We start from the raw sequence: 12,196 nt of genomic DNA on the forward strand, positions 1-12,196 counted from the left end.
CTGTCTTATACTCCGGGCATGTCCAGCCTCAGGTTTGCTGTTTTAATAGGAGAATTATTTTTGGAAAGAAATAAAACGTGCATAGGGAGCTCTCACCCCTTCACTGAGAACATGTCTTTTTTCCTTAAGACCAGGTTGGGCAGAACCTCTTGCTTTGACAAGAATTAAGACCGGGACCTCACATGCTGGGCTCTGCCCTCTGCTTTTGTTCTTTTGCTTCTTAAGAGGCATCAGGTCCAGTCTTTTGACTCTCTAAATTCTTCTGTACCTGTAAGTTGGGGATAATGCTAACTTACTCAGTAGTGTTTTTGAAGGAGAAGTTTGTGATGATGAAGCCATCGATGAGCTGGTGACAGCGCAGCTCCACATCTGTCATGACTTATGGGTAGAGGTTGGTGATGGGGGAGTTGCCCACAACTGTGGTGGCCTGGCGTAGTCGGAAGCTTGAAGCAAGCAGAGCAGAAACAATGGCTCAAATAAACACTTCCAGATGGTTGTAGGGCAGTGGAAGAGCCGCTGGCTCTGAAGCATCGTGCTGTGCTTCCCAGGTTGCTTCTCAGCCAGGGACGGGCAAGAAGGCTGAGACCTGAGTGTTCTTCGGAAGAGACTGTGGCGGGGCCTTGTGTATGGGAGGTGGGAGTTGATGGGAGCTGCTCAGAGAAGGCAAATTCACTCATCTGACCCTTGAGGGTGTCTTGGAAAACATGGACTGCCTTGGCTGTAGGCAAGGGAGCAGACTCTTTGCCTAAGCTCCCCTTCTCCAGATGCTTTTTATTGCTACTGTAGGGAATTAAATAGATGGGAATTAAGTGGATTCTTATGCACATTCCCTGTTCATTGCAGATTCCCAAAGGACAGTTTTAGTCTCTGTGGTGGGTAAATAGGCCTGACCCTCTGAGTCCTGCAACTGAAGTCCCCGTCTGAGCGCCAGAGGAACAGGACTGCATGCCAGGAGAGGTGAAAGCACAAGGTCTGGCACTGGAGGAGCTTGCTTGGAGGGGGAGGAGGCAGGAAGGATGTAAGTGTGTATTTAGGCCCGCTTCAAGGAAAGCTGCAAAGAGGCATTGGCATTTATATACAGGAGTTAACATGTAGGTTGGTGGGGTGTTTTTTTTGTTTTTTTTTTCCCCTAGTTAAAAAGACCAGGTTTGGTCTGAGTAAAAATTGGCCTTTCCTCACAGTTACTCAACTTCAGTCTTCCTTGTCCTGCTGCTGGCTGTGCAGCTGCCATGGCCTCCCACAGCAGGCAAACAAACGCTAGGTGTAGGGAAACCATAGGAAACGCTCACTTCCACCCTTTCTCTTTTTTGTGAGGCAGCTTTTTTTATAGCTATTGTGAATGCATCCAAAAGTAGAAAAGAGCTTGGAAGGCCCCTTTGCATTTCTTCTTCCTTTTGCAGGTCAGCTTCAGCTTCTTCCCGTGTTCCCCTCCAGTAAGTGGGTTTTTACTGGTATTTACACAAAGAGCCTGAAAGTCAAGTGATAAAATTATTGAAATGGAGAGAAAAGGGGGTCTTTGTGGGGTTTTTTTGTTTGTTTTGTTTCAAGCATGGTAGATATGAGCTTTGCCTCTTGCACAGTGCTGTGAGGCCACATGGAGAACCTGTCTGTGGAGGAGAACTTCAACACCAGGGGAGGTTTCTGCCTGGGTCCCTGCGCTGCTCAGTTTAATGAGGCGTGCTGGCTTTTGGCAGGTTTCCGACTGGCTGCCACTCCACGCCACTTTCTCTCATTAGGTAGGATGTTTTTAGGCGCTGGACTGAATTTACTTCCATTCTGTGCAGACCTGGTGTGGTCTGGCTTTTACACACTCCAATTTACAGAGCTAGCGCCATGCTACTAAATTATTAAGCTGGGTTTTTAATAGAAACCCCTGTGTAGGCTTAAATTGTTTCCACTCTATTTGGAGTTTCCTGCTCTGCTGGTTTTTATTTTGTCCCATGCATGGAAGTGTGGAGGGAGGAATTCGCAGGAAAGCACAGAGGATGAAGAGTTCAGCCTGAGAACACTAGAAAGTACAGACAAAATAAAAGGTTAATTGGCACTGTATCCAGCTCTGATGGAGTTGATAGGTAAAAAAAGCTTCCTAATCCCCATAACAGTTCAGTGGGAACTTGTGTGTTTGTGTTCAAAGCTGTTTGTAACTTAGGTTTCTCAATCAAATGTTTTCTTGCCTGACTGTTTATATCTTGACTCCTTCCCAAGGGCTTGAAAGGGACGTCTGTCAGCAAACACAGCTCCCCTAGTTTTTCCCGCAGTGTCAAACACTGCTGCTGCCAGCGGGATGGCAGTGCTCGGTCAGGTGAGACTGCCATCTTTGGTGGGGCATCCCCCTTCCAGCTTTGCATTGCTTCCACCCCATCCTCCCCTTGCTGCAGCTCTCCCCTACAGCCCCGCACCACTGCGTGCTGGGTCAGGATTACACTTGCCCATTAAGTACTATGTAAGTCAGATCTGGTCAGCACAGCGTGTTTTTTAGCAGTGCACCACTAAATTTAGCTTGTTCCTGATGGCAGGTACGATTGCTGTCCTCCAACAAATGGGTTGACTCTGTCACACAGTTAAAGTTAGGGATATTGTTTCAACCAGTACTGATTCCCTGAGGCTGCTTCGTCCTGAGTGGTAACCTCTTTCCTCCGGGGGTAACTAGATGAGGGAGGTTCGGAAAAACAGTCAGTTGTAAGAGGAGGCAGTGGGCTAAAACTGGTCAGTGTGTGTCTGCTCCTGCCCTTCTCTCGGCAGCCACTGTGGGCAAGTGCTGAGTCTCAGGTGAGGGGACCGCTTTCTACTGTGACAGAGCATCCAACCACTCAGACATACCAATTTGAAGAGCCATCACAGTGGAGCAGCTGGGGTTGTCAAGCACAGCTACAGCGAGCTGAAGCAACCGAGCTTCAGGTGTGTGTTTGAGGGCTTGGAGCAGATCTGTTACCAAGCTCTCTGAATATATGGAATGTCTTACAACATGTAAGACAGCTTAAACCATCTGACTTGGCTCATGTGCATACGGTACTAGCAGCTATCGGCTGAATCCTGCCTGGAGTTTACAGGTCTGGCTGAAGAGAAAGTTGGGCTGTGAATTATAAAGGCTACCTTCGTCACTCAATGGCAGGAATAGCACTGCAGTTCCTGTCATTGTCATCACACTGGAGCCGTGTTTGGGTATTTACTGTGTTTAATTGCATGGCTGATTTACTTAATGTTTCTCCTGGGGTCACTCATAACACATTTATTTTTAGGATTCGGGGAAATTAGGGACACTAGCAGTCTGTTGTGCTTCTCTCCCAAGGCAGAAGTTTTCCAGACGATGATGGTAATAGCAGCAGTGGCTTAGTCGCAGAGTAATTTGTCTAAGGCAATGAAATTAGCACTGGAAACTGTGGTAGAGCTTGCAAATGAATGATCTCCACTGAAAATATACCACAGGTGTAGGTGGAGGCCACGAGTTCCCTGGGTTTGGATAACTTGGAGGATATGTGTATAGTTTATTGGGAAATCCCTGGCAGTGCCTGTTGGCTTTCAGTCCTGTAAATGAAGAATTTTCTGACAAAATACTCAGCATTTGGGTGTAGAACTGTTGTGGTCGTATGTCTTCCCTGGTATACAGCTGTGAATCATTCCATTTCATGACGGACTTGTTGCGCCCCAACAGAGGAGCTCCTTTGTACCTGGCTGGTGGCTCCAGTGGGACATCTAACATGCTTCTCAGTTGCTTTTAGGAAAGAAAACGTGCTGAAAGGCCTGTGGTAACGGTCAGACTAATGTGCCTCGCTCTGTTGTTTTTAAACAGATGGACCTCTCTGTGGAAACTCTTTATAGCTTCATGCAGGAGCGCCAGAAGAAGTATGCCAAGTATGCGGAGCAGATCCAGAAGGTCAACGAGATGTCTGCCATCCTCCGCCGTATACAGATGGGCATCGACCAGACGATCCCGCTGATGGAGCGGCTGAACAGCATGCTGCCGGAGAGCGAGAGGCTGGAGCCCTTCAGCATGAAACCCGACCGGGAGCTAAAGTCTTAGCTGATCCGGCAGGCTCCCCCTCCTCACCTTCCACGCTCCAGCGTTCAACACAGACACGCTTCCAGCGGGCTGGGCTGGCAGATGTTTGAAGCGGACGGCAGTGCTGCCTGACTCTCTGCCAGGGCACCAGAGGAAGAGCAGCGTCAGCTGCCAGAACTGTGCAGCCAGGAATCCAGGAGCTCCCTGGTCCCGTCGTCTGGAGAAGATGATTTACTGTTCTTTCATCTCCCTCCTCTTGCCCTCCTGTCTCTTCTACCACTACCGCCTGTGCAGAGACATTTGTTTCATTGCTGTGACTAGATTGGCGTTTACAGAGGAGTTGTTTTCTTTCGTATGTGGTTTTTTTTTTTTTTACTAGAAAAATTCAAAGGGATACAGGGTGTGACAAACCCTCTAACATGGTTTTTGTGCCACTGGGGTGTAGATGATTAGATGGCTGGTAGGTATTTTTGGAGATCCCCTGGCCCTAGAAATATGTGTGTTTTATAGGTGAAAGTGCAGGAGCCAGGAACTGGCTTATTAAAATCTGCCTATTATCGTAATTAACATGGTTTGCATGGCAGGGTTTTGGTGTTTCCTCCTCGAGGCTCCTGTTTTTATGTCCTCACTAATTTACGAGGCTGTAAAGGAATAACTGTTCCAGATATGTATGTACATTCATGTTAAGCAAGCCTTAGCATTCCTCTCCCCCTTGCCCTGGCAATGTCCTCGTGCCCCAGCTGGTGGCATTTCGTGTCCCTCACTTTGCTCAGTGATTCTGACAGGCACTGGCACCGACCTGCTCACTTTGCATCCCAAAGTTGAACATGAGGTGTCTCTTTTTTATTTTTATGAGGACACTGCAGTTATCTTGGTGCTGTCTTTTTTGTACTAGAGGGACGCAGTTGTTTCTTTTCTTTCAAGTGTATGGAGTTGGAGAGGGGAGATACGAGAAGTCCTTTTAGGTCTTCTTGGCTTAGCTGCCATCATGCCAAGAGCTTGCCTGAGTCTGGTGTTTTAGGACTGAAACCACATGGCCCTTTGGGATCATGCTCAGCGAACTGCTCCAAAAGCAAGAGGATGCTTTTGCCTTCTCCCAGGCCGAGGGCTCTGCTGGAAGGCAAGCAGCATGTCCACACTGCCCGGGCATTGGGCTGGCCCACAGGAGGCGGATTGGTTGCCAAGTCTGCCACTGGTCTGCTGGCTGCAGGCGATTCGCAGCATCTCTCCGAGCTTTGGCTTCTCCCCATATAAAACAGGGGGATATTCTGTACGCTGGTGTAAAAATATTTACAGATCTAGAAATAAGGTTGAACAGCCTGCGTCACCATTGCATAGCAGCTCTTGTCTGCAGCAGAAAGGGTGTGAAACCAGAAGCGAGGAGTTGGCCGGCTCAAGAGTAGGTTTGTGTGTGTTTATGTTGGTCCCAGGATGCTGTTACTGGTGAGGGGGCTGAAGTGTGCCCACGAACCCCAAGGGTTTTTGTGCATCAGGCATGCAATTCCAGTGGTGAGTGAGGACAGCTGTCTTTGAGAGAGTCAGTGTGACAACCCATCTGCCAGTAGAGCAAAGGGCTAGGTGACTTGCCAAAGGCGACTTGCTTCAATACCTCTTAGTACTTAAGAGTACTTAATCAGCAAAAGATAGTCTCTAAGCATTTGGGAGTAAGAGCACGGTAGATTTTTGACAGTATTAATTGCCGCCTGGTGGCAGGAAGCAACAGGCCATTCTCTTGTTGGGTTCCCAAAGGCCATGTAGCCTGGAGTGAACTTTGTGACACGGACTGCAGCCGACTTAGATGCGGATCTGAACCATAGCATTGACTGGACCCCAGGGCCTGCTGAACACTGTCTGAAAGCAGAGTCCCATAGAAATGAAGCCGCTTGGAATGATGCCCTGGGAAGAGCAACTGACTGACTGAGAGACAGCAGGTTTCCTAGTAAAGGCGGGGTGGGCCTGGTTGTCTACTGCTTGCATCCCAGGGTTGTTACATAGTTGTATATACATAGACGTATGCTGTGTGTTGCACGGGATATAACATCAGGCTTCCCTCCTTGCTCACGTGTCCTGCAGTATTTTACACTTGGTTTGTTAAAAGCTTACATGAGATGTAAAAACCCATGAAAACCTGCTTGTTGTGGCCATGCCCGTGAGGGTCCTCATTGTTCATCACTGAATATGTCTCTGCCTCCCGTCATCAGACACACCAGAATATTCAGCAGCTTTAAATAGCGGCTGCAGGCGTTTTTGTCCTCCTCATCCAGATGATGCTGTCTGGAAGTTTAGAATGTGTGACATTCAGGCGTCTGCCAGACGGGATAATGGATATCCCACACCCTGACATCCTGGAAGCCTATACTGGTGGGAAGATCCTGATACTGGATCTTGAGGCAGGGGCTAGGCTGCAGATGCTCGCTTCTGTAAAGCTTCTAGACATTTGGCCTCATGCTATTAAGTATCAGATCAAAGCATTGCTCCTTGCGGTGCTAATGAGGGCAAGCGAATAGTATTCCTATCCGAAAGCTGCAGAAGCGAGAGCTGCAAATCAGTTCCTTCCTTATTTGCCGTAAAACACCTAGACATTGGGCTGATAATGGGAGAAAATTCTTGTTCCAATGAGCACTGGCCTTAAAGCTTGTGGGTGTGCTGCTGGGCCTCTCAGCTAGAGCTTTCTGGGAAGCAAGGATAAGTTGTGAAAAATGTTAATAGCTTAACTAGAAAGAAGTCAGAGTTGAAACGTGAAGGCTGACCTCTTCCAAAGCACACAGGTCATCACCTCCATTCCACAGGTGATAGTCTTGTGTATGGGTACTGTAAGATAGCAGGCACCCTCTAACTGTTCTCAAACAATGGTTTACAGTTTTATTTAAAACTTTGTCACTGGCTTCATTAACTGTAAGTCTTTGGACCTCTCACTGAGGGGAAGACATTTCCTGCCATGTCGTCTTGAGCTGCTGTTTGTTGCTTGGCTGCTCCTCATTCGCTTGGCTTTGCACGTTGCTTTCAGCTTCATCTCGGATGCGGGTGATGCTTAAGGTGAGACTGTTGCTTTACTCCCTTTCCCACTGTTTAGCAGAAGATTTTAGATGTGACTGGAATTACCTTTTGCTTATGAACTTCCTTTTCCAAGCCAAACGCTGTTGGAGAAGGCCTCAGGTATCTCTTACGAATGTACTAGCTGTTACTTCTACCACAAAATTAGTGCTACAAGCAGAGAATAATCTGGCGTACTTCACTGAAAACAAACATTTCTGCCCTTTTCTGCTTTCTGAGGTGGTGTGTGGTCTGGGGCGCAAGCTAAGCTTCTTGATAGACAATCTTCTGAAAAGCTGGGGAACAGGGTGAGGGTCTGCGGTTCCCTGCTGGCCTGAGCTGCTCTGCTTCTTCCCCTGACTCTGCTGTGGCAACCTCCCCTTTGTGCTGCCGCTGGTGCTTGTTGCATCCCACACTGGTCAGCGTGCTACGTGCGCAGAAGAGATTTGCTTTGTTGTTTCCGATGTTTTTGTAATTTAATACATTGACAGGGTGCTAAAGTGCCAACCTATCTGCAGGGCAATTTCTGTGAAGATCCGGTGAAGGGGACAGAAGAGAGTTGTGTTTTTTTTAAAAAAAAGTATGTATTTTAAATTAAATATATTTAAATATATTTAAATATTTAAAGTGTATTTTCCCCTCCTCTCAGCTTTTACACAGAAAGAGTAGAAATACGTGTTTTTCACAGCCCCACTCATTGCATGAGCCAGCCCTTCTCTCTCTTTCTCTCTCTCTCTCTCGGACCGTGTGCCAGTGGTTTCCTGAGGTACTGTTGTAACATCCCTCCTGTTCCCCAGCTGCCGGAGTGTATTTTGATTACCAGCCTGGTGGCTGAGTGCACCTTCGTTTATGGGTTATTATCCTCTTCGCAGACTTGCTCTGCTTTCAGCTGCCTACACGCTACATGTCCCACAGCCCCAGCATTAAAATGTTTGGTATCGCTCTTTTCCAAGTGTGTTGTTTCTCCGATTGCCTTGCTTATTTTTCATTTACAGGGCACCAGTTCTTGCTGTGCTGTCTACGGGCAGTACGCATTCTTTAGCATGGGAAGTCATATCTTAGCTTTACTGTTTTGTACACAGTTGGAGTCAACGCACTTCCATGCCATGGAAATGGCTGGTTCCAGCTGCCCTGCGAACTGCTTGCCCTGGGAGTGTAAGGAAACGTATGTCCTGGAATGAAAATAAATGTTGTGTTTTTGGGATGCTGTCCCAATTCAGGTTGGCACTGATGTCATTTAAATCAATGATGTGCACAGCGATGCCGGTGACTCGCCAGCAGTGGGGTGGGACTGTAGATCAGCTGGCTGACTACCTTTTCTGTGCTGGTAGCCTTTTGGAGGTAAAGAAGAGGGCCTGGGATTGATGGACTCCGCCTCTCTGCACAAAACGCTTGTGGTGTGACACCCTCTGCCTGTTTTATTAGGGCGGCTGTACCTTGTGTGCACCCAACAGCTTTCCTAAGAATCAGTGTTAAGACTAAATATGAGCAGAAAAGTAAGAGCGTGTGTGTGTGAAATTAAAAATACTTAGCTTCCTCTCAAAAAGAGAGCGCGTCCTGACAGGTGCTTTACATCAGTTCTTTGCCAGATTGCAGAAGGAATTAGAGATGGGCATCCTTGGGCAGCGTGGCTTTCAAGGTGGCCTCTGCTGATTCCTCCCACATCACCGAATGGGTCAGTTTGCACTTTTAGCCAAACTTCAGCCTCTTTACAGCTGGTCTGCAGTACTTCTGTGGGGCTTCTATCTTGCTTTCAGCTGCCGTATTTAGGTTTTAACTTCTTCATAACGTGAGCCTGCATGGGACAGCCTGATCCTCAGCAAGGTGACACGGAAGGAATAGCTCACCCAGTGGTCCCCAAAGCCAAGGCAGGTCTGAGGGGGTGCTGGGTGTGCTCAGCGCCCCTACCGCGTCACAGAGCTAGTCTTCCTAAGGTGGGAGAGAGGAGCATTCAAATGGCAATTCTTAATGCCGCCTGCCTAAAATAAAGCCTTTTGTCTTTTTAAAAGCTTTGTATTTTAACAGACCTCATGGGGAAGCTGTGGAGGTAATGAAATATGATGGCTTACTGTAAGACTGTAATGTGACCGCAGAAATAAATTAGGATGGCTGTAGATTTTGTCAAAACCTTGCTGGGCGTGTTACCCATGTAGTGTTCAAATGAAGCATTCGATTCTGTTCTCTTAATTCTGATGCAGGCCGAACTGCCGTGAAGCACAGCAATACTGGAGGCTCAATGGACTATCATAGGGGTTGTTAAAGACCAAGCAACCAACTTTCTGCAAGTGGATAGCAAAATTTTATTAAAAAAGCAAGGGGCAGCTGCTTTAAGAGCTGATTGCTACTTGCTGAGGGAGACCCAGCTTTGAGAACACCCTGTGACGGAGCTGTTTCCAGCAGGAAACAGGTTAGTCTAATAAACTCAGGAGATCAGCGGTTTAGAGAATAAGTGAACATACCTGCAGCAGTACGCAGTTTTCCTGGCATTGGGAAAGCAAAGTGGAGATGGACTGTTGCCTACTGCACAGGGGCTGCTTAACAGAGAGAGACGTTAACGTACAGGGGTCTGAGGGGTATTTTTCTTGTTTTTAAAGTGATCTGATGCCCCAGCCTCATCGCTGCCCGTATCACCCTTTGGCTTTGTACAGCAGTGGTGCTTGGTGAGGGCCCCTGTAAACAGCAGCTGAAGTCCACATCTCAAAGTAAGCATCCCCTTCCAGTAGGGCAGTTCCTGAAATGTCTGGTTTACAGCATTTTATATGCCAGGAAAGCAGCCCCCTCCCAGAGAGTTGAGTGTTGCCAGCTACAAATAGCTCCCTTTCCTTTTGTATTTACAGTGGCTCTCATTAATATTCTTGAAGTGTAGGGTAACTGAAGGCTTTCCTGCAGAAACACTTCAGCTTGCCTCAGAGCAACCATTTGGGCCCAAGGGCCAAGAAGTTCTCCGTAGGCATAGTTCAAAAGCCAGTTGCTGGGCTGTGCCAATACGTTATGAACATTGTTCTTCTACCTGAATTCCCAATTGTGGTTTTCTGTGTATAATATAATAGTGGTGTTGCATTCTAATGCTATAATGTCTAAGTACTAGAATAATTCTGCTTTTCTCAGAAACTTTAAGAGCAAATACAGGCTAGCTAGGTGTTCAGTGAGAGGGTACGGCTATCTCATTAAAATATCTAGGTAGGTGAGTTCGATTAAGGCTCACTAATTTCAGATTTTAAAAGGGGTAGTAACAGCCTTATTAGGACTCCTGTGCACTCCCCAGGAGAAGTGCCAGGCCACTGTTCTGGGCTTTTGAAATCACCACTTCCTCACAGAAATAAATTTAAAACTTGGGCTGTGAGTCAAAGAGTAATGAGCAGCTAGCTGATGAACATATAGTTAGTAAAACCAGCAGCTCACTTAATTACCAAATTTCTACTCTGTGTCTTACTCCCACAGGCCCCCCACCCCCCGAGCCCCCTCAAAAGCCTCCTGGTCCATGCTGGGGGGAGGTCTGCCCTGTTTTCAGTCCACTTCACTCTAGGAATTTAACTGTGATGGTTAAATCAAGAGCCTAGTGACCTCAGGGACTGGGTAATCCCAGTAATGCCAGTCAAGGAAATGAAAATTAAATGTTGATTACATGTGTGAGACATTTCAGTTGCTTCTTGGGTTTTAACTAGAGATGGAGTTAGACTGCGTGTTCACAGAGCTGTCTAACGGCAGGGGCAAAAGCAGAGCAAGTCCTGCAAAGCAGGCCAAAGGAGGAGTGGTGAAAGCTAGAGTGCATGTTTCAAAAACCAGACCTTAAAGGGAACAGACAGAGCTAGTCTGGCCTACTGGGAGCAGAACTGGACTATGGAGCAGGGAGAGGGAAGCTAGAGTAGGTAGATCTTAGAAGCTTGTCAAGACAACCTGTTTTGTAGGATAACAGGCCGATGCCATTTGTGATACCATTGTGCGTGGATCTTGTTTTACCGTGCAATGGATGAAAGCTTTCTACGTAGGAGCTGGTATGTCTCGGTTGTAGAAAGTAAGTACAGAAGCTCCTGCGGGTTGTTACTTGTGCTCTGGCTGATGGTACAGCCTCTTCTGGAGAGGCCATTGATTCTGCATTTCCCCTGCTGGCATTATGCTTTGAAATGATCTGACTAAAACCCCGTTTCTGGTACTGCCATGACACACACTTGTAGGCTTTGCCGTGTAAGGATACAACGTAACAGCCCTATTCTACTGCAGGATTTAATTTTAAAATTTTTAATTTTAAAACGTGGGCTGTGAGTCAAAGAGTAATGAGCAGCTAGCTGATGAACATATAGTTAGTAAAATTACATTTTATGTAGTTTTTAGTAAAACTTCTACATCTGTGTACGCTACTCTCTGAAGGAGCAATGAGGTGCATACCCCTCCCTCAGCGATCAGAAGTTGCTCCGAACGCTTCAGGACTGGCAGAATCAGTCAAAACAAGTATTTAAACAAGTAATTAAATTCTTATTCCAATTATAAGTATGGGACGCAAGAAAAAACCAGGGGGTTCATACAGGGGGTTCATACAGGGGTAACTCAATCAATTTGAAATACTTGCTTTAGAAAGACTAGCACAGCTGCCTTGGGAACAGTTTACCCACAACAGTATTAGACGTTGTAAGCTGTTAACGCAGAGAAGTGCCACTGCTGCTATTGAAGGGAGAAGAAGAGGTGGGGTAAACGGAGGCCCAAACTGTTACTGGTGCTGTAAAATCACCGCTGCTTGCGATGGGTAGCTTTGGACTGCTTAATCTGCGTCATTCATTAACAGGCACGCATCCGCAGAGAAGGATATGTACAATAAGGACAAGCCTCCTGCTAGTCCTGGGTGCTGGCGAGCAGGTCATGCTGCAGGCAGGTAATGCACACTCCACAGCCAGAGGCACACAGGCTCCTCCCTCAGCCGTTCTATATAAACAGGTACCATTTCTGATTTTATTTCATCATAACATACAGGTAATGCTCACGACACAACAAGATGAGAAACTCACATCTCTCTGAACCATTTAAACAGCTTGCCATACACCAAAGAACATTATATTCATATTGAACATGTGCACATTTCCCCCCCTCGCGTCTTCCACTTTGCTTTCCAAACTTCTACAAACCATTTCCAGCATTGTTCAGGTACAGGACACTAGTTGGGACAGGAGA

The 12,196-nt window shown here is 47.0% G+C and overlaps 1 protein-coding gene across 2 annotated transcripts in view; it reads left to right on the forward strand.

The window, feature by feature from the left end:
* The window catches only part of BORCS5 (BLOC-1 related complex subunit 5), a 78,992-nt gene extending 67,069 nt beyond the window's left edge, over nt 1-11,923 (forward strand). Inside the window, exons 4-5 of one of the 2 annotated variants that reach the window (XR_008464486.1) lie at nt 3,791-4,352; nt 11,814-11,923. Coding sequence is in view for 1 of the 2 variants with exons in the window: in XM_054188584.1 (XP_054044559.1) it covers nt 3,791-4,021 (231 nt within the window). In the remaining variant the exon portion in view is untranslated. Of the gene's footprint in view, nt 1-3,790; nt 8,253-11,813 lie in introns of those variants that run through there. The other variant, XM_054188584.1, reaches the window with a different exon arrangement.
* The last annotated feature ends 273 nt before the right edge of the window (nt 11,924-12,196 follow it).

This window comes from Rissa tridactyla, chromosome 1 (genome assembly GCF_028500815.1).
Source record: "Rissa tridactyla isolate bRisTri1 chromosome 1, bRisTri1.patW.cur.20221130, whole genome shotgun sequence".
Classification (NCBI taxonomy): Eukaryota; Metazoa; Chordata; class Aves; order Charadriiformes; family Laridae; genus Rissa; species Rissa tridactyla.